The sequence below is a fragment of the Ostrinia nubilalis genome, chromosome Z (assembly GCF_963855985.1).
Source record: "Ostrinia nubilalis chromosome Z, ilOstNubi1.1, whole genome shotgun sequence".
Taxonomy (NCBI): domain Eukaryota; kingdom Metazoa; phylum Arthropoda; class Insecta; order Lepidoptera; family Crambidae; genus Ostrinia; species Ostrinia nubilalis.
The window spans coordinates 6,085,055-6,112,488 of NC_087119.1; the positions used below are offsets into that span (position 1 = coordinate 6,085,055).

Sequence of the window (27,434 nt, forward strand, 5' to 3'; positions counted from 1 at the left end):
GAGCGCGGCAGGGATCGTGGCGTCGCTTCGTGGGTTCGATTCCCAATCGCGGAACTTTCTAAATTATTACTGGTATCTGAAAGCTTTGAAATAAGGGAAATAAGTAGTTAGTTATGTTGAAAATTATCTGGCTAAATTCCCAAAGGGTGATGTGGTACATCGAGTGGTATTCCGAGAGTCCGTACGAGCTGCCGGTGCTGTATTGGTGCGTCCGACTGCTGCACGTCATCATCAGCAACAGAGACCCGGCAGACCAGAGAACCTCTCTGCGGGACCTCTTCGATACTCACGGGGTTATAATTATCATACGTAATATTATTCTTCTGTGTTTTCAAGTATTAAGTCACAATCACTCATTTATTAGTACTAAAACAATACTTATAATAATGCGTATTATAGTTTTATAGTCATCCCATCTCAGAACTATGAATTTGGCAATTTTTATGGATATTGTAGCTAGTCTCGCTAGTTACGACACTGAGTCATCATAATTTTTAAGATATTAATATCTACACGTATAATTTGTGTACCTAATGATTGAAGTAGGGTACGTGGGATGTATGTGATTGGCGGATGCTATTGGGAACGTGCGAAGTGGGTGGAAGGGGTAAAGAAAACGATCGCTGCGCTCGTCGCGGCACAAATGTGTAACATTATGGGCAAGGGAAGCAAACAAACTTGTCTTGTCATTGTCAATGTTGTTTTGATTTTAATGTGATTGTGTTAATTTATTCAATTGTATTGATGATATTGTACATGTACACACAACACAACATATGTGTTTTAGTTAATTTACAGCCTCCAATCTTTTCCAAGAGTAAATACTGTTGTAAAAGGTAAATAAAATTCAACTTTTGAAAAACATAACTGTTTTTTATTTTATAAAGTTCTGCACTTATATTATTATCATTATAATATTAAATTAACACTTTCTTATCAGTATCATTACTGCAACACATCCAAACATAAGAAGTTAGCATAAATTGAAGATATTTGACGTAATATAGATGGTGGCTCAATAAATAACTATTGCCATTAGTTCTCAGCTCTTCTAAATTCCTCACATGCTCTGCTAGCACCAATTTTTTTCCTTTTAGCTGAGTTTGGGGTTGGAAACTTATTGTGTGTTTTAGACACTCAAAACCAGTTTTTATAATGACGTCCATTTCTCCATAAACAGTTTTTATTAAATTCCATTCAACGTACCATTTATTGTCTTTTAAAGTACATTTTATTTACTCTAATCATTAAAAATAAGAAAGTTGTTGTTATTTATTTTTTGACATATGCCCCTTAAAGTTTCGTTGGCAGATGGCGCTAATGTCGTGCACGTTCCCAATTCAATTATACTCTTCGTTGCTCATTTATGTGACCACGCCATCATAGTATGGTTCTATGGGCAAGTCGCCCTCATTCACCCGAGCCCTGTTATGTAATGTGGAAACACCCTTATTCGATGGACTTGTCCTGTAAGGTACGGTAGTTAGGAAATCCATTGCAATCAGACATAAAAGACCACATTGCTATCCACTAGAAAAGGCGTTTAATTTCCAGATCTCTGCTACACGCTGCTGGAGTGCAAGACGCCTCCTGTGGAAAAGAGCCAGCTGATCATCGCTCTCTGTCTGCGCCTGCTCACGCACGCGGTGGACGTGAACAAGCGCCTGACGTGCTGCGTGTACCCCAGCATCAAGTGGCCTCACGCCATCAACGCCCTCATCAAGAAGATGCTGGACTCTGTTCTGTTCTCGCTTGACAAGCACTTCATTGTGAATGATAGGTTCGCATTTTGATTAACGGGTTTTAATTAAGTAATTTCCTTAAGACACCAAAATGGGCTGTTCCTTAAAAATTGGATGCGCACTTTCTAGCAAGCAGGTCTATACTGGAAACTCAGCATCAAAGCGGGCTCTGAAGTCGATCCTCAACTTCAAAAACCTCCTATCCTATAGATGTTCTTCGGATTAATTTCGTTGTTGGTCCATTGACAGTTTAAATTATCCTGGGACAAACTGGGTCTTTACTGGTTAGGTTTTTAATTCACTGTTACAGATGGCTGGTTGCGTTGTTAAACCTCATCTGGGAAGGAATTATTTGGAGATCCGACTACAGGGCCATATTCATATCAAACAACGGGATTTACAAACTTTTAGACTTGATTTCTGTGAGTATTGTTTTTAAAAAGTTTTTTATTAGCTTGTACTTATCCCCCGACATGACGCGCATCCAAATGAGCGTACAATCTTCGGAGTTCGTTAATTCAAGAATCTAAATATTGGGAGTGTTTGGACGTTTATCATCAAATATTACTCTGTCCTCTAGTAAGATGGCTTGAAAAGTAAAAAAATAACAAAATTATCTTCAAAGACCATCAATACAAATAACTCTTTATAAGAATAAGCCTGACGCAAATGTTATAATCTATCTACATTTATCAATTACCGAGACCCATAATGTCACTGTTACAAATAACAATGTAAGTATAATTTGAATAGCTGTGTCCACAACCGGTAGGTATTACTTTCACTTAGCGTTGTAAAATGGGACAATAGAAACAATGTTCATCGATAAATTCATAGTAGATTCTGTACGCGGTAATAATATTGGTGACTTGGGTAATGTCAAAGTTATTTATAGCACTGCAGTTAAACTGAGTAGATTCCTGTGATGTTTTTGTAACGTCAAACTCACCAAGACTTGAAATGCTGTGAACAAGTTCAAATCATAGCTCGACTCTACACAACTAAGTAAATAAGAACTTGTTAGTTAGTCTTAGTAGTCGCTGTGTAAATCCTTGGGAGAGATCCATTTTTCAGCCAAATGACGTCCACGGCTGGACAGTGGACGCTCTTTGGTTGAAACGAACGATAAGCTCGTTCGTTCAGGATTTAAATAAGATCAAGACGTGGGTATTGACTATGTAAATAGGCACCAGCTTGCTGCCTGAAAACGAAAACAAATGGGAAATTTCACGTCAAGCGGACAACCAAAAGTCCTAAGTCCAATGGTGTCCGCTTCACGTGAAACGCCCTAAATTAAATGTAAAGCAGTAAAGCTGTAGGTAGACGATAAACTTGGATCACGGAATTTTGTATTCTATGATCCAATTCTCTAAATCAATTGAGAAAAGGCCCGCAGCATCGGACGCCATCGTGACTTCCTCCTTCGACTGTTCAATTGGATTAATGTCCCTAGTTAAATTCGTTCTACTGTCCATCTTTGTTTATCCGTGACCGAGCCGTATTTATTTTACCCGTTATTGTATCGTTCAGTTTTCTAACGTCGTAAATTATTATTATTTACTGCCGGACTTTTTCCGTATTTGTGTGAACAGATCGTGTAAAAACGTTAATTATTTTTTATTGTTTCGCACAGTGCAATCCATTTAATAATGTCGTTGTTAATGCACCAAATTGTGTATTATAGTTTAACAGTTAGCATTAACAGTAGGCTACTTACATCAGTAAAGTAGGTACGAGGCAAATTAATCATCTTAGAAACGCATTGACGTGTTGCTTGTAGGTAAAGTCGACTGCACATACGAGTATTTGGTACCTACTATACGATTACGAGTTGTTTGTTCATGGTTGAGGTACGATTTTGTAGCAATATCGTACCTATTAGGTACCTACATCTAAATAATAAATAATAAGATCCCACACTGCTAGCTTGATGTGCCAGTGTTAAGTGTGATTTGTTTTCAAATGCCACACTGTTAGTGTGAAGTCTGCTCGGTTTACTTCGCAGTTCGCACGCCATCTACGTACGCCTCATTAATACTTTCCAGATGACAAGGGCTCCAGTCCAGTGCATCGCGTTGGCGATGGTATGCGACGTAGCATGCGCGGGCGACGCGGTCGGCCAGCTCGTGTCTTGGCGAGCCACCATGGGCGCTAGTCATGCCGTGAGTATGTTAGGAACCCATAGAATAGCCTTCTAAAAGGATTCCAATGAGAGAAGGACAGTAGAGTCAATTGCGTATTACCTTTATCTTAGATTATTTTCACCGTAAAAATGTCAACCATTTTGCACTGGTCCAGTCTTTATCCTAGTATCCTTGCTCATCATTCGGGCCGTTTCAGAAAAAAAGAGCAATTGATTGACAAATCTCTAAAATAATACCGTAAGTAGATAAATTACCTACTGTGACTCCTGGATCGCACACATCGCGATTAACATTCGGGCGACAGCGGAGCGAAGTCTAGCGACTAAACTATGCAAAAGAACACCTAAGTACTACACAGTAATTATACTTACGCGAATACTTGGCTACAAACATCGCGATATAGCGTGAATCTTCGGGTTATCGTGATGTGTGTGACCCAGGGATAAGAAAAACCTTTTGATAATCATTACTTTGACAGAATCCGATGACGGTAAAGCGAGGGGCGACGATCGCTACCCTGCTGGCTGCCATATTTAGAGACGAATGCCACCGGACCGGTGTCCGTCTAAATGAAAATGGAATAATACAAGGTTAGTTACCATATTAGTACGCCGCCTAATAGAGACATGACGGCCATTTAGATGTTTTCGATCTTTAGAATCTATCGAGTTTTAAGTTCAAGGACCTTGTAATAAATTATATCTACTTATGGTACTTAGAAGTAGTACATATTTACAAATATGTACTTAATTAGTTAAATTAAACTAAAACTAGGTCGAAAAGTATGTTGCCCCTTCGGATGAAGCTGACGGGGCTATTATACCTACGTACTTATTTATTTCTATGTAATTCCTACCATTGTGTGCGTCAGAATGGACGGTCACTACCCATATTTTATTTTAAATGGACCTATCTGTTTAGGTCTACCGTACTTTCGACCCTAGGGGGTTTGGCTCAAAACAAAAAAAAAAGATTTAATTTCACACCTCTACATATCGATAAACGACGTAAATTCGACAGGTAGCGTTTGACGTTACTGAAGCCTAGTAATTTTTAGTTACTAGACAATTTGCTCAATTTAAATATATTTTTGTTGAGCCAAAGTTGCCCTCTAGAGCTAAAGTAATTCACATCTATGGACAATACGTGCCAATTTTGGAAAGAAGTGAATGCGTTGTTCTTAGTTCTGACAAAAGGATATCCCGGCAGATCTGGACTATCCATTGATGTCAGCAGACGTGAAGAGTGCAATGTTCGGGCCCGACTTCAAACATGGCAAGAGCAAACGAACCGTAATGTGCTATGCAGCTGCTGACTTGGCCGGTTCACGCTTGTCTAAGGTTTCCTATTAATTTTGTACAGCATTGGCGTATACATAATATTATAAGGAGATTGGGAGGTTGGGCCGTACCCGTAGTGCCGTACAGTATGGTCTAGTCGGAAAAGTAATAATTATGTAGAATAAAATAGGTGTAAGTATCTTTGTTAGTTTTACAGGACAATCGAGTCGCACTTAGCCGCTTCATTGGGCCATTGTGCGCGATTTTTTATTTAATTACCTACTCCAACCAACCCAGTTCCCCTCAGAAATCAAGCAGCCAATCTAGGCCGCTACATGCCTCCTGCAGCAACCCTGGTGATTGGTGAATTTGAGCCCGTTGTGCTGCTACACTTCTGCACTCCATGAGCACGTGCTGCGGCGTTTCTTCTGCCTCCATGCATCCTCTGCACAGTGGGCTGTCTGTTACACCAATGGTGTAGGTGTAGGGGACCACCCACTACTTGACTTAAGGTCTTATAACCCCTAGATGGGGCAGAGGGCATCCACAATAGTCCTCCATCGCGTTCGGTAATACCAAGTAGGTAATACAATATTGAAATTTTAAATATTTGGTGTTATTATTGTTTACAGACATTTGCGCTATTACACATGCTGTCAGTGGATTTAGATTACATAGTTTCATTGGCGGACGAAGCTTATAATATGTACAAAAATATCAAACTGGCGCCAGAAGACGAGGTATGATTTATAAGTGCAACGTGAGTGGCAATAATCTTTATAATCCACTTAAATACCGTTAAACTTAATCTACTCACAGTCCACAGATTAAGAAGGCACGGTGCCAAGTTTCTTTAGAACTGTCCATAAATAATAACGACTTTATGGGTCCAAATAATATTTTACAGAATTTATGGATCAAATTAATATTAATTTTCAGGCAGTGCTAACGTTATGCTCCCACTACTTCACCGTAAAGCTCAACGAGGTATGGCAGGAGACTCAGATCCAATGCCCGAACTTGCTGCCTCAAGACCATGACGTTCTGGCTGAGTTTCTTCACATTGGGAAGTGAGTTAAACCTTTAAGGCGATTAGAGTCCTCAATGACCTTGGGCGTTTGACCTTCACGCCGCGAGCAACACCCGCGTACCCCGCACCAAAAACTCCGATTTGACACCGATCAAAAATACACGGGCATAGGTAGATACAGAATAGAAGCTCTTTCTTCATACATTACTGCCTATTATTTTAAACTTAAATTGATGAACCTTGATGTCGGTGTCATTTAACTCAGGCGTAAAGGTATTTAATAAAAATAACAAAATCCATGAACATTTTGTACGGGATAAAATTTTATTTTATTTTTCGTAAATTTTCTAATGCTTTTGTCGGTTCAGTCGTTCTCGAAATTTGAACAAACCCGACTTTATTACAAGCTTTTATTTAGCTTGCAATTTATGATGTATGTAGGTAATTACATAAATGTTTGTTCGGGTGGAATCTTGCAAGCTGAATTAGTTGCAAGCTGAATTAGTTAGACCAACTTCCTGACGACAACTAGGCTAGATGACAAAATTTCAATTATTTGTCCGCCAGACAGATAATTAGAAAATATTAGTTATTATTTATTTTCTTTCATAATTAAATAATAACAGTGCTACATCGAGTTGAAATGGCGCGATACGCCACGCTTGAGTAGAATTTTTACTCAAATGTGACGTCACGACGCGACATTTCAACTCAATATAATACTGTAATTATTCGATTATGGAAAAAATTAAAAAATATGAGTCTAATATTTTCTAATTATCTGTCTGACGGACTAAATAGAATTTCGATTTCATTACCCAGTCATCATCCCTATTGGAACGCATTAGTACCTACCTAGTATGGTCTATGGCTTAAAAAAGCAAATGTTTCTGCTTTTGTCTATCACTTATGAAGAATAAACTGAAAATGTGTTTGTCTTTTTATTAGAAATCCTTCATCAATTGATTGAGTTCAAATTTCGGATATACATGTAATTCGGGTGACAATGCAATATTGTGATAACATGGAGCTGGAAACTGCAGGGTCTGATGATGGAGCTGGAATGTGGCCATAGGAATAGGCTAGTTTCTTTAAAAAAGACTTTTGGTCCGTCAATTTTACATTATCAAAAAATATTGGACACGGGATATTTTTATTTTTCAATTAAACAAGTAATTACGAAGATAATGATGCGATGAAATTCCGCGTGACGACACAAATCGCCACATTTTTAAGCATGCCTTGACGTCATGTGCCTCATCTTCTGAACTTTGGTGCGCTTCATCTCTTTAAATTTTCATAAGTTTAAAAAAGTGAAAAATACATTTAGAGTTTTTTTTTTTGGTAAGTTCACCGACGGTCTTATTCACACTCTTGCTACTTTCTTGCTTTATCCACGAAACATCCCTATTCTTCGAAATTATTACGATCTACAAACGGAAAATCTCTGCTACTACGCCGCAGTAAATTCCCCATCATAAATAAAAAGATTTTTTTTAAAACAAGCTCTTTTATGCTAATAATTTTGGTTTCATGACATGCTCCTAAAATTCATCACCTTATAAGAGGATTTTAGTTTTTATCTGCGAAACTTTTTAATAGTAGGTACGTTTCATGGTTTGGTAATTTAGGGAAGTTTATTTGCACTTAACATGAAAAATATGGTATCAATGTACTGAGTACCTATGCACCTTCAGTGGCAACAACAAGGTCTACTAGGTACCTATAGTCTACTAAAGGCATGAAATAGATTAATTTCACTAAAAATTAAAACCAACTCCAAAACGAATCACCAAAAGGTAGGACACCGACACCGACTCCGAAAATGGCTAATTTTGTAATCAGTATCCAAATTTTTAATAATCTCTATAGAACAATTCAATACCACTTTATCTTAATTTTTTTTAATGTGACAGGAGGCAAACGAGCAAACGGATCACCTGTTGGTAAATGATTACCGTCACCCATAGACACCCGCAGACCCAGGGGCGTTACAGGTGTTATTTTTAATTGTGGTATTTTCGCGAAGAAACATATTTAAAATCTAATTCTAATAAGTATGAAAAATATAAATTGTTTTCTTCACGTAAATCGATTATAGCCTGACCAGGAACATAAAAACCCTGGCATAGAGGCGCGTCAATTGCATTTGATAGTGCAACACTGAGTACAGTCGTACCTGTGTTAAATTAATAGGCTAACTTTATGTATCAGGATTCAGGATTACAGGCTAATTTGATATTTTCATAAATTAACGAAAAAATATTATTATAGGTAACCTGGTTTAAATAAATTAAATGAAACCATCAATCTAGTTAGTAGGATTTATTTTATTATTCATCAATAATCAAATTCAGAACTTGAATATTCAACTGCAATGTCTGCTCATGAACGCTTCAAACTCGGTACTTCTTTCCCAATTCCATAAAATTCAACACTTAGAAAGTGACAAAAAACTTTAAAATAGGTAGTTGAAACAAACCACAGCTAATTTTCATAGTGGACTGTACTATACGATAAACATGTCAGTCAATTTGACAACCTTTGTCGAAAACATTATTCAATGAAAATATTGTCCGAACCCTTAGTATTTCTCTTCGACAAATACTTTAACACATTGTGAACCACTTTTCTTTCACGACTATAAAAAGATTTTAGTAATTTAATTCACAAAATCAATTGCGCACATTTAAAATAAAGTTTGTTTACACTTTGACAGCAATAGACTGACATGCAAGGTGACATGTCAATGAAGTTTTCAGTTACTGTTGCCATTAAAAGAAATTAGTACCATTAGTTTTCCGCAACATGGCGAGGGTTTTTATGTTCCTGGTCAGGCTATAAGTTACAGATTCTGACTAGCTCCTAATTTGGATACTGATTGCAAAGGCCTAGTAAATAAATAACGTAATAATTTTTCTACTTGTATTTATCTAGTGCAGTTGTTTTGGAGTCAATTATAGTTTTTTTACACTAATAGATTCTATTCAGGTAGAAAATAGCGTCTGAGCGCGTCATAATTCAATTGTATCGTCTGACTGCACGTACTCTATGAACAATTCTGACATAAAATCTATTGTCGAACAAAAGCTGGGTTGCACCATCTTACTTCAACTTTGACAAGCGTCAAAAGTCTGTCTAACTCCATACAAAAAACACCGGTTATCGCCAAAGCTACGGTCAAAGTTAGGTCACGTCAGGTGGTGCAACTTAGCCATAGAAAAAATTCATTTTGATCGCTAATGTCAGTTTGTAGCGAGTGACACAACCTCCCCGTCTGAAGGCCAGCGGCCGACTGCCGCCCGCACCCCGCGAAGGCCCCCTCAACAGCAAAACGTTCGGAATTTATCAAAAGTAAAATTTATGAATGAAAGTAATGTTCGATTGAAAAACGCAACGTGTCATTTAAAGATTAAAGAATTCCCAATCTATTCGTGCAAAAATCTTTTAAATTAACATAGCGGTTTTGGAGGAGTAGGGAATTTAAGTAAAAAATCGATGTCCCGTATTTATTTTTTTAATCCAAAACAAAGAGACGTAGCGAAAATTCAAACGTCACAAATGTAGTCCTTGAACTGTTGTATAACATATTTTTTTTTCAACTATTTCTGTCCAGCAGTAAAAGAGGAGTAGGCTTTACAAAATGCCCATTTAGCGCGGATTGAGGACACTAATCGCCTTAAGCTAAAGAACTTAAAGTTCGTATACCTAATGCCTACTCTCATAAGCAAACTTGACGTAAAAGTTTTAAGCAATGGTCAATATATATATTTTATTGTTATTTCAGAGGTTGGGCAAAGGAAATTAAACTCCAACAGGAAGATTTAATAGAAAAAGATAGAAAGAAGGTAATATTTAAACGTAACAGTAGGTTTTTTTTTAAGTTATGACGCTGTAAGTATAACTACAGAAGACAGCATATCTAGGTAAACACTGTGGTATCATATAGCCCAATCTACATATAGCCCAATAGGATTTTATTTAGGGGTGGAATTTTGCAAAATCCCCCATGCAAAATTAGAGACTTCTAGCACTTGTAGTTTCTGAGATTTCGTGATGAGTGAGTCAGCCAATCAAACCTTTAGCTTTTATATAGATGACTAAGATCCACACAAATGTTTATCATCCCAGGAGTTCGAAGAAGAGTGTTCGCTCTACGCGTTCCTAGCGCGCGTGCGCCTGAACATAGCTTTAGACGCGCTTCGCGAAGTGCGGTGCGTTGCGCGCTCAGCGGATCGCTCGCGAATGACGCACGCGCTGATCCACGACGCGGTTCTGGCGCACCACCGCCGCTCCGTCTTCTCTAGAAGGCTGGACGCGCCCGTCTTGAGGACTTACGGGCCGTCTTTGGATGACCAGGTTAGTTCGTTCGTCTCAGCCAAATGACGTCCACTGCTGGACAAAGGCCTCCCCCACGGTTTTCCACAATGAACGGTCCTGCGCTGCCCGCATCCAGGCTCTTTCCGCCTTTACCAGGTATAGTCTTCAGATATTTATTATAATCAGGAGAATGCATAAACTACGTTACGTTCACAAGGGCGCTATTGTAACTTTCGTACTAAATCTTTTGATGGCGATTCAAATACGCAAACGATTCGAACTCGAAAGTTTTTCGTGCTAGCTGTACAGGAAAATGCATAAACTATGTTACTTTCGAAAACACTTTTTTCGAACTCCTATATTCTTCCGATTTTTGTTGCGGGATCCGAGATATCCCCGGGAGTAGGTACTCAACCTTCACTGGTTGGGTTTCATTGGAGGCCAATCAGGCCGAGCTGTAGATCCTGGCTATTCAGGAGTTGCAGTGGTAGAAAATTGTGATAAGTCCCGTTCTCGCGAATGACGCACGCGCTGATCCACGACGCGGTTCTGGCGCACTACCGCTGCTCCGTCTTCTCTATAAGGCTGAACGCGCCCGTCTTGAGGACTTACGGGCCGTCTTTGGATGACCAGGTAAACTCCATTGTAAATATTGTCAGGAGAATACACAAACTGTGTTATTTTCGAAAAAACTTTTTTCGATCTGTTTTTCTGATTAAATTCGTTGCGGTCTCCAAGACAGTTAGCTATCCCCCGGCACCTTTTACTTAAGCTTACGATACGATAGTTACGATAGCAAACGCGACAGATGTTTTTAAACATACTTATTAGATAATGCTCATTATACTATCACAAAAGCATAATGTGCCACTGTTAAGCAATGTGTCGAAACATTGCTAATAAGCATGACATTTGTGAGCATGTGTTGCACTGCGCTTTCAAAAAGTAAATAACAATCAACAAGTCGTTTTTGAACCACCAGTTGGCGCTACTGGCAAGTAATGACTTTGTTTAGTCATGCTATTTCATAAAACAAATAATTTTTATTTCAGAACATAACAGGGCAGTACGTTAAAGTTTACAGCATACTGCCAAAAGACAAGCCCAAGCCAAGGGAGGACAATATGTCATCGACGTCATAATTTTCTTCTTATTTAATAGCATACTTAATATTGTAATAATAAAACATTTAATTTCTTTAGTAGTGTTTATTGTAATCCCCACTTTAAATACATAAATTAATTTTAACTCCGTCTATATTAAATTCATTATACATGAATTATTATTTTAATGTAGGTCGTTTGGGGTCGATTAACATTGCAGTAGAAACTAGGTACCCAACTTATTTGTACGTTTACCCGATGATATAGCAAACCATGACAGAGTGATAAGTTATGTATTTGGAGAAATTTGAATAGGCTGAACAATTAGGTTGTGGAATATTCTAGAATAAAAATTACAGGGACAACACTAAGTAGGTGTCATGCCATGGCTGCGTAACCAACAGGCTACAAAGATTTACACATATAAAAACCCATTCCGCATTTAGATAATTATGGCTTTAAAGTCTAGAAAAGTCACACATAACAAAGAATATGATTAAAATGGGAATTTATTGCTTGAGTATGTCTCTTATAAATTATAATGAAATCGAATTGTTTGTATGCACGAAATATAAATACAATTATGACAATTTAAAACGGGAATTATGAAATGCGTTTACAATGTATTGTGATTCCACTTAAAATAAATCTATATTGGAATGGGTTCAGTATAAAAGGCGATAGTTTAAAGTACAGTCTACTATTACAGCTATAGACACGGTATCAATTTACCTGATTATTTATTTACATGATATTAAGATGGCGGATTCTCCGCACTTATTCTACGAAATACGAGTAGTACGTACAATCGTTTGCTTTTCAGCAAGTGTGAAAAAAAAAACAGTGATTTCTTATGTGATGCAAATATAGGCCGTTTCGTCCAAAGTTCCAACATCCCGTACAATTTGGTCATCCTGAAGTTGCACAGTCCTCGAGACTCGGGCCCGTACTATGAAACGACACTGCAATTTGTATCCAAACTGCATATAAATACTTAGACCATTCAATCTATAAGGGACCCCCTCCCTTCTGACCCACCGCACTACCAAACCACACTACCAGTAGTGTCGTGGGGAATATTTTTTCCCTTCTGCACTACCAAGCCAGTAGTGTCGTAGGTAATTTATAAGGGCCATACATCCTCATTCCCATCGACACTACTACCATAACTAAATATAAAATTTGTAAAATTTTGGATTGTTTTGTATTATGTTTATATGCAACCCTAACGTCTATGCAATTTTTTTTGCTTTTTATTATTTGTACTATTTTGATGTTAAAGTGTATTTGTGGCGCATAATATTAACAAAAGTTAAATTGATGAACTTATAAGTAGTAAAGAAGCTATGAACGAAAAGATGTGAATTATATGCAATCATCCCATGAATACAGCTAGTCACAAGCAAATGCTAGTAATATTATATTCAAAATGTACAAGTAAAGCGCTTTCAAATGATACCAAACACGGCATATTTATCTTAACTTTATTTTTTAATCTGTATGGTTTGTCCGCTAGAGGGCGCCACATTAGATTTTGTGAAACCCCATATAGCCTTAACCAGCGGACAATTAAGACGCTTCTAATGATAAGTCATTTGTCGAATTCTGATAAGTAGTTTAGAAGTTACGAGGGAATTGATGAACATACATACATAGCCTGTTAAAATCATAACCCTCCTTTTGCTTTGCCGTAGTCGGGTAAAAATAATTTAATTTTTGTTTTTCTTTCACGCAAAGTTATATAGGTATAAGCCCTTTTAGGTAATATTTTATTTTCAGTAAATTCCGTCAAACTGCAAATTTGCACAGAAGTAAGGGTTGCATTAAACATAATTTATTACAAAACAATCCAAAATTTTACTTTTACATTTAGTTTGGTAGTAGTGTCGATGGGAATGAAGATGTATGTTACCCACGACACTACTGGCTTAGTAGTGCAGAAGGGAAAAAATATTCCCCACGACACTACTGGTAGTGTGGTTTGGTAGTGCGGTGGGTCAGAAGGGGACCCCCTACAACAATAGCGTATTTTGAACGTCATCGTCTTGGTAGCGCCCGCGCAGCGTCTACGACGATTTATTCGTAGCGCTGGCGTTACGTTATTTAGTTCAAAGAGAGTTAGTGCGCCGCGTCGACGCTGCGAAGGTACTGGCGAGACGACGACACAAAAAGACGCTAGTTTGGGAGAGGCCTAGTCAAATGTAAAATGTCGTTTTATAATTGGGCCTCACAATATAAGGAAACGCTTCACGATAAACAGTGCACAAAATAATATCAAACATTGTGAATCATGACTAGAATTGCATAATTACATGAGTTTTCATTTTGAGACATCTTCGGTATAAACCATAAGTGCGTGCTTACATTGCTCGGAGTTCTATGATAAGTTGTCTTAGATAAGTACAATATTTTCTAAACAATATATTGATGTCAAAAGCTCGATACTCTAATTTTAATTTCTAAATTATAATAAACAATGTTACTTACATAAAATACTATCACATTGACCTTTTGTGTGCATAGTTTTTCTGTTAGTGCCATCTAGGCCGATAATAAATTAATGGTCTTAGAGTCCATTAACTTCCTGGATTTGGCAATCTGATATTTACGACTAATTTTAACTTTATTAAAAAAATACCGACTTCAAAAAAAGGAGGTTACCGACTTCTCGTAAAAAGGATGTTTGTGTATATTATGTTTGCCCGCGAATATTTTGCAGAAAAGTATTTATTACATTCTGGAGAAGTTTCAGTATACAACAAATGGCTTCAGTATACAGCAACATGCATACGTAAATTATTATTTTCACTTTTTTGGAGACGGTTATATTTTTGTTAAAATAAAATGATGTATAAAAAGATTTTACATAGTGTTTGGCAACCTTTAACCTCCTTTTCTAATGTAAACACGCTTTAATGTTCATTTGTCTGTGAAAACCAGTAAACAGAAACACATGGCAATGTAATAGGAACAACGACATTATGATTATATTAACCCTATGAACTCCAAAGTCTATTGTATTAGTTACTATTTAATTTTTCATTGATACGATTTTGCCAATACTTGTTTTACGCAATATGATATGAAGTAAAATTATTTGTATTAATATTTATTTTACGCGCTGATGTTACGTTCAAAGGGCTAACCAACTTCTAATGTTTATCTGAAAAATGCTTATTTATTTTAGAAATGTTTCAAAACCTTACACGAAAAAAATCACATCTCTACAGGATGATATGAACGTTTTAAACAAAATCAACCATAAGTAAATACCTAGACAACTAAACAATAAGAATAAAAATCTTGTAACTTAGACATTACAATGAGTTATTTACAGTCGAAGAATCAAAATATAAGGTAAATAAACAAAAAACAATTTTATGATTGCGAAGAGTATTATAAAACATGCAAATAACAAATTAATAAAAACATTCTTGGCACTTTGTAATCGCATCGTTGGTCGAAAGGCACTCGCAACGTCCGTCCCACACAACCCTAAATCTTACAAACTACAGTCCGTTGGTTAGAGCGAGTCCACAAGATGTAATACATCAACAAAGAATCAATAGGTGATATCATAATTATATTTTGTTACAGTCAATTTTATGGCAAGAAATATTAAAAGGACACACTTAATTTTATAAAAAAGCGATATGGTGGATACGAAATGGACTTTAATTAACGCCACTTAACATTATTTAAAAACAACATCTTGATTTTATTTCGCTATGGTTACAGTGCATCGTGTGGCTCCGCACTAACATGTGAACACGCGTCGCTTTGACTTAATTTATTAACAACAAGCACTACTTAACGGCTTTCTATCTTAAGTAAATTATCTTACTTCTCCTTTTGAGCTTGGAGGGCCTTTTCACTTTTTCTCGTCACCTGAGAAATATTCTGCCAAAAGGTCCTCATCGTGAGGGCACTCAGTTAGACCAGGGAGAATATTTTGAGTCTATCTGAGTAATATAAATATCGAAATCTTAGATCACAATAAAAACAGTCAAAAAATCATTACGTTATGTATGTGCACATGAAATTTACGTCAAAAATCTGTTATTAATGATGAAGTCACTAGCGCGCTACCATCAGCAATATTATGTAATAGAAAACATGCCATTCACTTTTTCAATTATCCAATAACAATGTACAAAACGACGCCTGTTCTGTTACTGTACTGAACCGTGCCACACTTCCCAAAACAATGAAGCAAAAACAAATATAACGAGTCGTCTGCCTTCAGCAAAACAAATATCATCGATTTTAAGAAAAGATGCCTTTTCGAATAAGTAATATAATTTGCTGAAGGCAGCAGACGGCTTAATTCCACGTTTAACGGCAGTATAGAAACATTATTAAAATATATATTCCCCTATCTACATCTACTTCAAAAAGATAAAATAGAATAAGAAAAATATCAGTTCACCTGGCGATCCGTGTAACTACACGCAACAATCAGTCAATACCATGAGCATGAATGACGATGGGTGAAGTGTGCTATAAAACTTATTACAGCACTGGTTGTGATTATGTATGTCACACTACATCTTAAACTAAAATACATTGAGCCTGATTTCTTTATGATAACTGCCTAAGCCATACCATCTTTATTCTGATTACGTGTTTGTTTATATCAGTACAAAATTGTTTCGACTTGCTAAGGTATACATAGAGTGGAAACCAGCCTGTATAACACCCTAAAACTTGCTTCTTCCCATTAAAAAAAACTATTGTACTCAGACACGGTAAACCGAATTTCCGTAAATACCTTCAATATTAAATTTTAAAGTGATCATTCGTTAGTATTGTTGATCCCTTCCCTTTTTATTCAAGGGAAAGAAAGATTTCAAGAATGGCTACACGAAATCAGCCCAATGTATATGATGATTATAACTGATAACTTATAATGTATGGGATTTGAGATATAAATGCATTATTTATGAATTTTCGACATATTTAGCCGATGGCATTTTTACAACTTCATTATTTTTAAGGGGTGATTTTGAGATACTTTTACTAAAGTACCACTAGGCCAATATGCTACATGAACAGCTGACCGGTTAAAATGAGAAACGTTTTTTAACTTAAACGTTGGTCCCTTAAGTAGGTAGGTATTTTCTTTCTTCTTTCTTTTCAGCCAAATGACGTCCACTGCTGGACAAAGGCCTCCCCCAAGGTTTTCCACAATGAACGGTCCTGCGCTGCCCGCATCCAGGCTCTTCCCGCAGAATTGCTAAAATCAAGTGGCAGTGGGCGGGGCACATAGCTCGTAGAGACGATGGCCGTTGGGGCAGGAAAGTTCTCGAGTGGCGACCACGGGCTGGAAGACGTAGCGTGGGCAGGCCTCCTACTAGGTGGACCGACGATCTGGTAAAGGTATTTCATTGAGCAAAATCACCCCTTAAGAGTAGATGACTTATATTTTAGTTTACAATAACGTATTCTTACTGCTGTACCAGCGTTTACAGTGTTCACACGATATCTGGATGAAAATACAAAAGTTGGGCAATTTTCAACCCTATTTTGCAAACTTGAATTTTTCTGATATGCCTAATGACTGACGTTTTGAGCATTTAATGGGTTATTTTTATATTATCTTTTAGAATATGATATTTAAATTGTGTGAACACTTATACGACATTTAGGTGCTTTAAAATATACCAATGACAGTGTTGCTAGCAGTTTCGTCAGCAATCGTTTTTGATATTTTATTTATGGTTATTTACTTTTTTATTGATATTGTTTTGTTTTTGCTTGTTGTTCTCTAAAATACAGTTTGTTTTGGTCGTTAATTTGACTTTCCCTTGGAAAATCCTTCTAGACATTCTAGATTACCACCAGGTCTTATCCCAGAGCAAATACAGTCCAGTCCTTCGCGGATCATAATAGACAGTATGTGGCCCAACTATTGTATTTTCACCCATCTAACAAGCATGGCAATATTGTTACACATGATTTATAGAATAACTTATAATGGACACAATAGGACATAAATATAGTGTATCCAAGCTACCATTATAGTTACGTCAAGGCTGCAGTAACTATGTTTAACTCTTGCATATTTAGCTCTTGCAACAAGCAAAATTATTTTTTTTCTATGGCACAGGAATACAAATATGCTCGTAAATACATCCTTACTAGCCAACATCTTGTTAAAACATTAACATTTTTTCAACACGAAACTTAATGTAACATCAATAAATTTTGGCCTAAATAGTTTTAACTGGAACACCAATTACAAAATATCCCAGGTTGTTGTGATACACAGCAAAAGAGGCTATATTTCAAAAACATTTGTATGAAAATCTTGACACTCATATGTGTGAATTAGACCGGCATAAAGCTTCAACCACACCAACGCGTGCCGATCGCCATCGCCGTCGCGATCATAGGCAAATGACTGGTCGCGCGACCAATGACAGGTGCACGCGTTGGTGTGGTTCAAGTTTTATGCCTCTCTAATTCACACATCTTGTGTGTCAAGATTTTCATACAAACGATTGATTGAATTGAATGGGAGATGACATTCTCAGCACGTTAATAACTCCAAATCGTGTATTTCGTTCACAAGAACTGTCGACCAGAGCAGATAAGTTTGCTTTTCCGTTCAATTCCAAAGTCGTGGGAAAAATTATAGTCTAAGTGATAATAATTTAAGCTGTTCCTTCCTATACCTGCTAGGTTCACTGCAATGTAAGTTTTTGTTAACATTCACAACAGTCAGCAAAGTTCAAGTTAAATGAGTGATAGGTATATTATGTACCTACTAAACTTTTTTATAATTATAATATTCTAATAGTTTTTGTTAGGTGGAGCATTTCAAATTGTGTAGTTTTAAGAACAGTTTCCTTTTTCAGGTTTTTATTTAATAAACAGCCTAAAAAATTACCGTCTATCTCAACAACAAGAGATTTGTATTGTATAAAGAATGAAGTTTGATAACATCTAATCGACGATCGAGTTTGCCAGGAAAACTAAAACTACAGTAACGTTTATTACTTTTTATAGGTGGATATTTAATAATATTAAAGTAGTTCAAAGCCTCAGATATGGTGTACAGAATGGCATCTCGCAAGGCATGGCATGGTAACTGCTTAATGCAGCATCTAAATGTAAAAACGCAATCTAATCTCAATGCTTTAAATTACTGACTAACAGTGAAACGAAATATCATAAATTCGCTCTGCGCATAAAATAATCAAATAACTCAATACTCAATACGTTTATTGCTTCCATAATAGTAATGATATATTGCCTCAAATTCTTATTGCTAATCGGTTGCATTGTTCAAGCATCAAGATTCGCCTCTACGGTACTTTTACTATAATTATTTTTAATTACACTTAATTTGACGGCCAATCAAAATAAATCCACCTGCAAAATGCCATTCTGGTTTGTCTCATCAATAACAATTGCTAATGTTAATAATATGGAACACATAATAATATTATTAATGATTTTGCGTATTCGATATTTAAGTCTTGCCACGAGAACGATACTCGCACAATATCGTATAATATACCAAGTATACATAGAAAATAACCGTATTTCCGATAGTAGTAACCGAGGAAGATGATTATAACATGATTTCTAAAGTATTTCTTAATATCTATTAGATATTCACTATAGAAACTTTCGCTCAGCAACAATCATTTGTCTATTTGATACAATAAACATTTAATTTATTACTACATCGAAAACATTTTCAAAGGTGTAGGAGAATGTATGGATGGAGGGTTTGATTAAACGTATTATTTTGACGGGCGGACGCAAATAGTTGAAAGACTACAGCTTAGAAATATTTGTCTTTGGTCAGAACAACAAGCAAGAAGAAATTCGTTAAATTTCGCTTTCAACTTACTCAACACTGTTTCATCTAACAGCAATACAAATATTGAAATGGAACCAGCTATTTAAAATGTAAATTATAAATAAATAAATAAATAAATTCTTTATTGACATAAAGTGTTACACTAAAACATACAACACAGTAATTAATGTAGATTACGACAATTCAGATAGGTACACAAAACAGTATGTTGAGTGAATCCTGGCACCCAAGCTAAGATTTAACTTGTGTTATGGGTACCAAGGCTCTCTCTAATATGAAGGTGAAGCAGTAATATTGTGCGTAATATTCGTTGGATATGCAGACCGGGCATTCGAGGATGTCCAGAGGCAAGTAAGTTGATGTGGAATGAGGGTTTTTCGCGATTGAAAAATCCGCCAGATGGCAATACGTAGACGCGAGGTCCAAATGCTGCATGATTGGTTATTTTTGACATGACATTGACAGATATGTCAAAATCCACCAATCGCGCAACAGTTAGACCCCACATCCACGTCCCGCCATCTAGCGGATCTTTCATACGCGAAAACCCTTATTGGTTAGATTATTTTCGGTCGTCCGCCCTCGTACCTTTTTAGGAGTGATCAGATCCGTGCTCGGAGTTGCTGAACATAGATGCGACCATGCTATCGAACTCGGGAACAGCGTCTTCGAACATCTTCAGCTGGTGCGAGAGAGACTCGGAGTCGGCCGACGTAGCCGGCTCGGTCAGTTCCGGCCACTCATCGCTGGCGGAACGCGCTTGCAAGCACTCTTGGTAAAAAGTAGCCAGCTCCGTCAACGGACTGCCGTCGGCGAATGGGAACTCCTGGAATTACCACGCGGATTGCTAAGTAAATTAAGCACGTTTAATCCTAAGGCTCAGAACACACGGTGAAACGCAATTGCAACGAAACTGCAACTTCTAGTTACTTTTGAGTTGCATCTAAGTTTCGCGACCAGTTTGACCAGTTCAAACCGGTTTCAAACTGGTCGCGTCATGTGTGGTCTCTCAACGGACGCTATGGCAGAAACTTAGATGCAACTCAAAAGTAGGTAGGGTGATTGCTACAGTTATTGGCCCTTTAAGAGCGTTGTGTAAGTTAACTTGTGTAAAATGTAACAAAAACTCGACTTTTGTTTACTTTTTATATTTTATTATGAGAAAACAATATTGCTGCTATTTAGACTAGTACCTATTTGGTGTTATACGATAAGAATTACAATAATAATTTTAAAAATATCAGAGATCACATTAAATTTAGCTATTGGCCCCAAAATCACAGTAATTGGCTCCTAGAAGTACAGTTATTAGCCACCGAAAAAAACCCATAAAAATCACTGAAACTTCACGCTTTGTAATCCTAACTCATTTTGTCTTTCCTTAAGATTAGCTAAGGATTCGTCATCAGTATCACTCTTATCGATTTCTTCATCTATCTCATCATCGTCAGTACATTCAGTAACATTGTAACAATTGTGACAAAGATAACTGTCTCCTTCTTCTTCAGGAATATGCTGTTGCACAAGATTTATGAAAGACACGGTGACATTCAGAGCATACTAAAAGTCTATTTTTTATAAGCTTTTTGCAAATATTACAAATTTGATTGGATACAGATAAATTATTCTTACTTTTTTTATTTTAGCAGTTTTCTTTTCTTCAGCTTTCAGTTTTCTGTCCTTTCTTTTATGTTCTCTTTCAATTTTCCGTTACCTTTTTCTTTCTCGAGGATTTATTTTTCTTCCAGAATCCTCTGATATTCTGGTTACGGTAACGGTTCATCTCGTCGTTCTCGTTCGTCTACAAGTACCTATCTCATCTTCTTGGGTCCCAGTTTTAGGGTCTTTTGTCTCTCTTTCTTTATCTCTAGTTTGAAGTTCTCCTATTTCACTCAATGTTGATTCTTTCTCCCGACTTATAGGTTCAGGTTCATCTGTAACTTCCGCTTCCAATCCATTTTGCTTATAATAGTCCCAAAAACGATAGAGAATAATAAAAAAATCATTGTTTTGCATTTCAGGTATTATTTGTTTTATTTTTTTAAACTGATTAAGTGTTTCTGTTCCAACTACTTATACCAACCTTAGTATACTGTGTTACCAACGGCATCTTGTAACAATCTAGGTAAAGTAAATCAATAAAAATAGTTATTGGCCGTGCATAAGTGTCAGTAATTGGCCCCCCGGCTAATTACTGATCCTAATAGGTTAGGACGTTAGTATTTTAAGAGCAAATATTTAAGGGTTAAATTAACTTAATCTTGAATAAAAATACAATAAAAGTAAAATTTAATTACATATTGGCCACCCGTGGCCAATAAATGAAATAAATTGAAACGTGGTATAGTTATTGGCCGGTCTAATTTTAAAGTTATTTTATTCCAAAACAAAGTAACTTAATCTATCTACATAAGCTACCATTTATCTCTTTACAAAAAAACAGTAAAATTACTATAACAAGCAAAAACAATTAAATTACGAACAATATTCATAAATATTTACCTTAAAATTTTGACAAGCATGCGGCTACTCGGACGACTCGTTGTCGAAAGAAAGCTTCTGCTGTTTAGAGTGCCATCTGTTCTTACTCAGACATACTACATTGGACAGCGTATTGCTCAGAGAAAGTATTTGTGTCTCTTTTCCACTCTTAATAACGTACATATGCTTGTTTATTTTTATTTTAGCCAAGGTGGCCAATAACTATGTACAGGCCAATTACTATAGCAATCACCCTAACTAGAAGTTGCAGTTGCGTTTCAAAGTGTGTTCTGGGCTTAAGGCAGTGGGAATGTAGTTCCCGCCATATTTGAACTTTATTCGCTTGTCTTTAGGTTAAACAATGAAAAATTTGATTATGTTATGATTGTTAAGGGGATAAGAGGGAGAGAACGCAAGCAAACTGACAAGACTAATCCTATCTTTCTTTCCCACCACTGCAACTGCTGTATAGCCAGGATGTACAGCAGGGCTTCCAATGAAATCCAACCAGTAAAAATTGACTCCGGGACAAATAACTTACGAGTAAATTCTACAATTTACACCATCTTTCAAGCGGTCGAAGAGCAGTCAGATAGCTGGATATATGGCTTGAGTGCATGTGAATTTATTTTTAGCAGCAGTTCCGCTTACCATCAGACTATTGTATTTGTCACCGTTCTTCGGCCGAGGCACCTCAATGGCCTTGCTCATAGCATGCGAAGATGTGCCGGCACCATCGTTGCTGCATCCTGCTCGTTCCTTACTCTTGGGGCGAAGGGGATTTTTCAGTCTCTGGAAATATGATTACAAGTCGTAAAGGTTCTTTAATACTGCAAATATGCTTTTAAAAACATGATTGAATATAGACAATGTAACAACTGATGAGTATTAATAGTGATGATAAATGAGAAAGACATGCAATCTGAAGCCATGATGCACAGTTTTTTGTGGTTGTAAAATTGAACCGGATAGAAACAGAAATAAGTTTAGAAGAAAAAATATTTTTTACCTTTTCTAACTTATCCTTCTCAGCTAGAAGCCAAGACATTGGTGGTTCCGGAGGTATTTGCTGTTTCAAAGCATCATGCAGCTCCTGAAGCTTCACTGTGTCTACAAACGCGCCTGCTGTGAGCGGCTTGTTAAGGTCTATTTCTTTCTTGTCATAATTTCTCCTGAAAACAGTAATGATGACAGAAATCAATACAGGCATAATACAGATTATTAAGAAATTGGCGATTTTTTCAAAACCATAACATAACCAAGAAAATAATTTAGACCAAAACTGACTTACTTTGGACTTTCATAGAAATGATCACTCTTCACCATAATGTCGGTAGCTGATGTTGAAATCACTCCGTCCAGCGGTTTGATCTTATCCTCTGGCAGGATTGTCATCTTTGTTCTGTAAGCTACCTCTATAACTATGGTTCCGATGGGTGTTTTTAGGTCGCTCACTTTTACAGTTTTAAACTTCTCACCTAAACAAAACCAATATTATTGTTTAATAAACTCCTTAATTAGATAATAATGGCTTATTGAACATCATAACAATCAACATGAAGTGTTTATGACCTGCTTGTTGCTACGTTGCAAAATCTTTTGTTTAAAATGTGATGATATGTGATCAACAATGAAAGCATTACAATACTGATAATATAGTTTTATCAATGATACAATGGATAAGGTGCACAAATACATAACACTGCCAAACATCAATACAGCTGTTTATGATAAAATTATTCAATGAAAGTGCTCTGTTTCCAAGTTAAATTTATTTAAATAGTTCATGGTTAAAAAAAATTAATATTTTTTTTATAAACAAATGAAGAATCTTCATATTTATATAGATTGCTTTAGCCTGCCCGCAGACTACAGACTTTTTGGTGGACGATAGTTTGGTCGGACTGTATCAGTAGAAGTAAGACATAAGGATATTGTGTTGTAAGAAAGTGTGCACGTTACACCGATTTGGTTTCGACTGATTCCTCATACAATTAGGAAGTAAGTAGTCTGCGGGGAGGCTAAAGCCTTAATGTTGTTTTTTTCTCATGTATGAAATGCTTTCATACAGTCACAAAGCATGCAGTTTGTATTAATTTAAACAAACATGAAAATTATAAATGAGCAGTGTCATAGAACTTTAAACTTGCGTATCAAAACATTTAATTGTTGAATAATATGCATTAAATTGCAGACCTAATAGATCAAGATTTGGTTCTCCACCATAAATTTTGTGCGAAACGATGTATGATTCCTTATGCTGTGTTCTGGCCATTTTGTATGCAGGTGTAATTCTTGATATGCTCAATGTTGACTTAAGCATTGTACTCATACGGTAATAAATATTTGTGATAGAGTTCATTGCGGGATCTGCTCCTGGTACAATCTTTACTGTCCATAGTTCTAATACCATTCTGTCCCCATCATTTGTACGCAAAGATATTTCAATGCACAACACTTTCACAAGGGCTTTTACAACTTCTCCATTCAATACTTGCTTGGTGTCACGTGCAACGTCTGGCTCGTCGGGGATGGACAAGTTAAACTATAAAAAAAGAGATACATAATGGTGCATTCTAATCTCTTCGTGGGTGGGTCTACAGAATATTATTTGATGTGGCTATGAAAATTCTAATTACAAATAATTTGCATGGCAATGTATTTGGAATGCTTAACAAAATTTAAGATGGACCATGAATTAAAAATGAATTATAATCAAAAAATTTCGTAAAACCTTACCCACTGCACATTTATAGACGATGGTGGCAATTGTTCTAACGCCTTTGTAGTGTTGGTTTCATGAGTGATCTTCTTCCCTTGTCTACCCGCTCGCACACCTGACGCATAAACAAAAAACGGCCTTGAATACCGACCGCATGACGTCACCCGCCGCGCGTGGGACCCTAGTCGTAAAAACTAATGTTTATGACCGCTTCTTAGAAAGGCTATGAATGGAGTGCCGTTTTTATGATAGCAGATGAATGTAGCTTTCAAACAGTGTTGTTATCGTTGCTTTTTATGTACATTATTAATTACAATGAACTATGAAAGTCGAACTAGCTGTAGAAATGGCTAATACTCGAGCTAAAGTATGTTTTATTTCCGTAATTAAATCGATAACCTACTTATTTTTTTTATTCATTAGGTCAATTGGTTAATGTGTTGTAAGATAAACATAAAAGCACAACTTACCTTGTAGAATGTTTCTTCTATAAAAAATAAAAACTTTAAAAATCGGACGTGTGACGGCTCATATCAAACTGAGAGCTAAAGTATGTCTTATTTCCGTAATTAAAGCGATAACCTACTTATTTTTGTTATTCATTAGGTCAATTGGTTAATGTGTTGTAAGATAAACACAAGAGCACAACATAACTTGAAGAATATTTCTTCTATAAAAAATAAAAACTTCAAAAATCCGACATTTGACGGCTCATGTCAAACTGAGAGTGTTCCATTTCAACATTTTTTTACATCGCTCACAAAACGCTCACAGATTAAAGAAATATCACAGATAACGCTAAATTTACCAACGTTGATGTCAAAAATAGCAAATCTCCATACATGTAAAGGAACACGCCCAAATTGACAAAGAAACACAGACTAAAAATCTTATGAAATCTTGGTGACAAAACTCCCCAGCGGTCATCTACTACCAAAAATTTCTGGGAACTTTTGTCACCACCGGTATTCGAGCGGCTACTTTGGACAACTATTTGAGCAACTTTCAAAGTTAATATTTTCGTAAACTTGTAAAGCTTGAGTCTGTCGTGTGATTCAGTACTTGCAGAGGCCATTGTAAAAGTATTTATTCAATTGAACTAGCTAATTACAAACACATTTTTATCCAATTGCGCAGTGAAACAACAAACAAATTACTCTGAGGAACCTATGCTCATGATAAAAATATTTATTCACCAATGTACAACGAAGTTCACATTGCATTATAATTTAAAGTAATAATCTGATATTGATGTAATATTCCCAAAAATAAACTAAAAAAACCCTACGAGGAATTCGGAATCGCCAAGTACCAAGTACAACGCGAAAAGGATTTTTTTTTAATTCCAAAGATATTGATACCATTTTAATTCTGGATTGGCTAGATCAGGCTAGCGCTATTTATAGCCACTGTTTGGATTGGTGGTTAGAATATTTGAGTTACTCTCATTGGCTATCGACTACCACTTCTCTGTCAACATCAGAGAACGAAACGTTTCATTCTACGTAAAGAGATAAATAAAATTGCGCATACAAAATGATCACACCTACCATAAAGAAATCTGAGTATTCGTCAGGTAAAAGTTTTTATTTGTGAGTTTGGATTGGTTTGATATTGTTCCTGTAGGAAAATTGTTGCATTTGTGGTGTACAAATTATCAATTTGTTCGGTCGGATGAATAAAAATTTTGCACATTTATGTGGTTTTGACTGATGCCCTTGGTCATTATCGCTTTTGACTGATTTTTTTCCTTTTGAATTTTGACTGTATAGCCTGACCAGGAACATAAAAACCCTGGCATAGAGGCGCGGATCAGTACTGTTGTAGAAAATTCAATAAAACTAGTATCTACGTTAATCTTTAAGACGTAAGAAAGATATATCTTTTTGAATTATCCAAATCGGACCATTACTTACGAAGATATTAAGTAATAAACATAGGCCGTTTTTGCCGCTAAACAATGATATTATATATAATATCATTGCCGCTAAAAGTCAACGTACGCAGGGTCGCGTGACGTCACTATATCCGAATCGAGCGCAGCCGGCGTACTATTGGGATGGAAAATATTTTTTTCCAGCTAAACTATCAGTTTTAGAAAAAAACTTTTAATAACATTTATTCATCAAAATAAAGTAACCCATCGACCAGTAATTTTTAAAAATAAAAATTGTGAAAAATAAGTATCGCTATGTCCAAAAACCACATTTTCATAGGATTCGATGGAATGCGGAGACGCGGTTGGGGTGAGTGTAACTTAATGATTGTTTGTATTGAACATAATAATACATAATATGATGCTAATATCCAGTTTCTGGCTTGGGGGGGGAGGGGGGGATAAGTCATACCCAGCTTACAGCCTGGGGGGAGGAGCAAGCCTTAAAGCCTTACCCAGCTTCTGGCCTTGATGGGAGGGGGGAGAGGCAAGTCATACCCAGTTTCTGGCCGAGGGGGAATCATACCTAGCTTATGGACTGGGGGAAGGGACTAGCCTTACCCAGCTTCTGGCCTGGGGGAGGGGGGGGCTAAGTCATAACCAGTTTCTATGGGCTGGGGGGAGGGGCTAGCCTTACCCAGCTTCTGGCCTGGGGGGAGGGGGGGGGGGTCAAGTCATACCCAGTTTCTGGCCTGGGGGGGGGGGGGGGGGGTTATGTAATACCCAGCTTCTGGCCGAGGGGGAGTCATACCCAGCTTATGCTTATGGGCTGGGGGGAGGGGCTAGCCTTACCCAGCTTCTGGCCTGGGGGGAGGGGGGGATGTGTCATACCCAGCTTCTGG

The 27,434-nt window shown here is 36.8% G+C and overlaps 2 protein-coding genes across 2 annotated transcripts; one reads left to right on the forward strand and one right to left on the reverse strand.

Annotated features, from left to right (window-relative positions):
* The first annotated feature begins 1,639 nt into the window (after nt 1–1,639).
* LOC135087170 (uncharacterized) lies at nt 1,640–11,717 on the forward strand. Its single transcript, XM_063982011.1, has 10 exons — nt 1,640–1,780; nt 2,053–2,164; nt 3,788–3,904; nt 4,365–4,476; nt 5,096–5,226; nt 5,799–5,906; nt 6,106–6,236; nt 9,984–10,044; nt 10,328–10,555; nt 11,569–11,717. The coding sequence occupies exons 1-10, from the start codon at nt 1,728–1,730 to the stop codon at nt 11,656–11,658; spliced, it is 1,143 nt and encodes a 380-aa protein (XP_063838081.1). The 5' UTR covers nt 1,640–1,727; the 3' UTR covers nt 11,659–11,717.
* Nucleotides 11,718–17,571: 5,854 nt separating this feature from the next.
* On the reverse strand, nt 17,572–25,963 carry LOC135087169 (autophagy-related protein 13 homolog). Its single transcript, XM_063982010.1, has 7 exons — nt 25,634–25,963; nt 24,674–24,755; nt 24,131–24,479; nt 23,226–23,412; nt 22,944–23,106; nt 22,586–22,726; nt 17,572–20,279 (listed from the first exon to the last, which is right to left on the reverse strand). The coding sequence occupies exons 1-7, from the start codon at nt 25,729–25,731 to the stop codon at nt 20,046–20,048; spliced, it is 1,254 nt and encodes a 417-aa protein (XP_063838080.1). The 5' UTR covers nt 25,732–25,963; the 3' UTR covers nt 17,572–20,045.
* Nucleotides 25,964–27,434: the final 1,471 nt, after the last annotated feature.

Coding starts and splice junctions, on each gene's coding strand:
- LOC135087170 (XM_063982011.1), top strand. CDS start 1,728: ATGCTGGACTCTGTTCTGTTCTCGCTTGACAAGCACTTCATTGTGAAT. Junction 1,781..2,052: donor CACTTCATTGTGAATGATAG/GTTCGCATTTTG, acceptor TCACTGTTACAG/ATGGCTGGTTGCGTTGTTAA. Junction 5,907..6,105: donor AACTGGCGCCAGAAGACGAG/GTATGATTTATA, acceptor ATTAATTTTCAG/GCAGTGCTAACGTTATGCTC.
- LOC135087169 (XM_063982010.1), bottom strand. CDS start 25,731: ATGGCCTCTGCAAGTACTGAATCACACGACAGACTCAAGCTTTACAAG. Junction 23,413..24,130: donor ACCAAATCTTGATCTATTAG/GTCTGCAATTTA, acceptor GGTTTTGTTTAG/GTGAGAAGTTTAAAACTGTA. Junction 22,727..22,943: donor AGAAGGATAAGTTAGAAAAG/GTAAAAAATATT, acceptor TCATATTTCCAG/AGACTGAAAAATCCCCTTCG.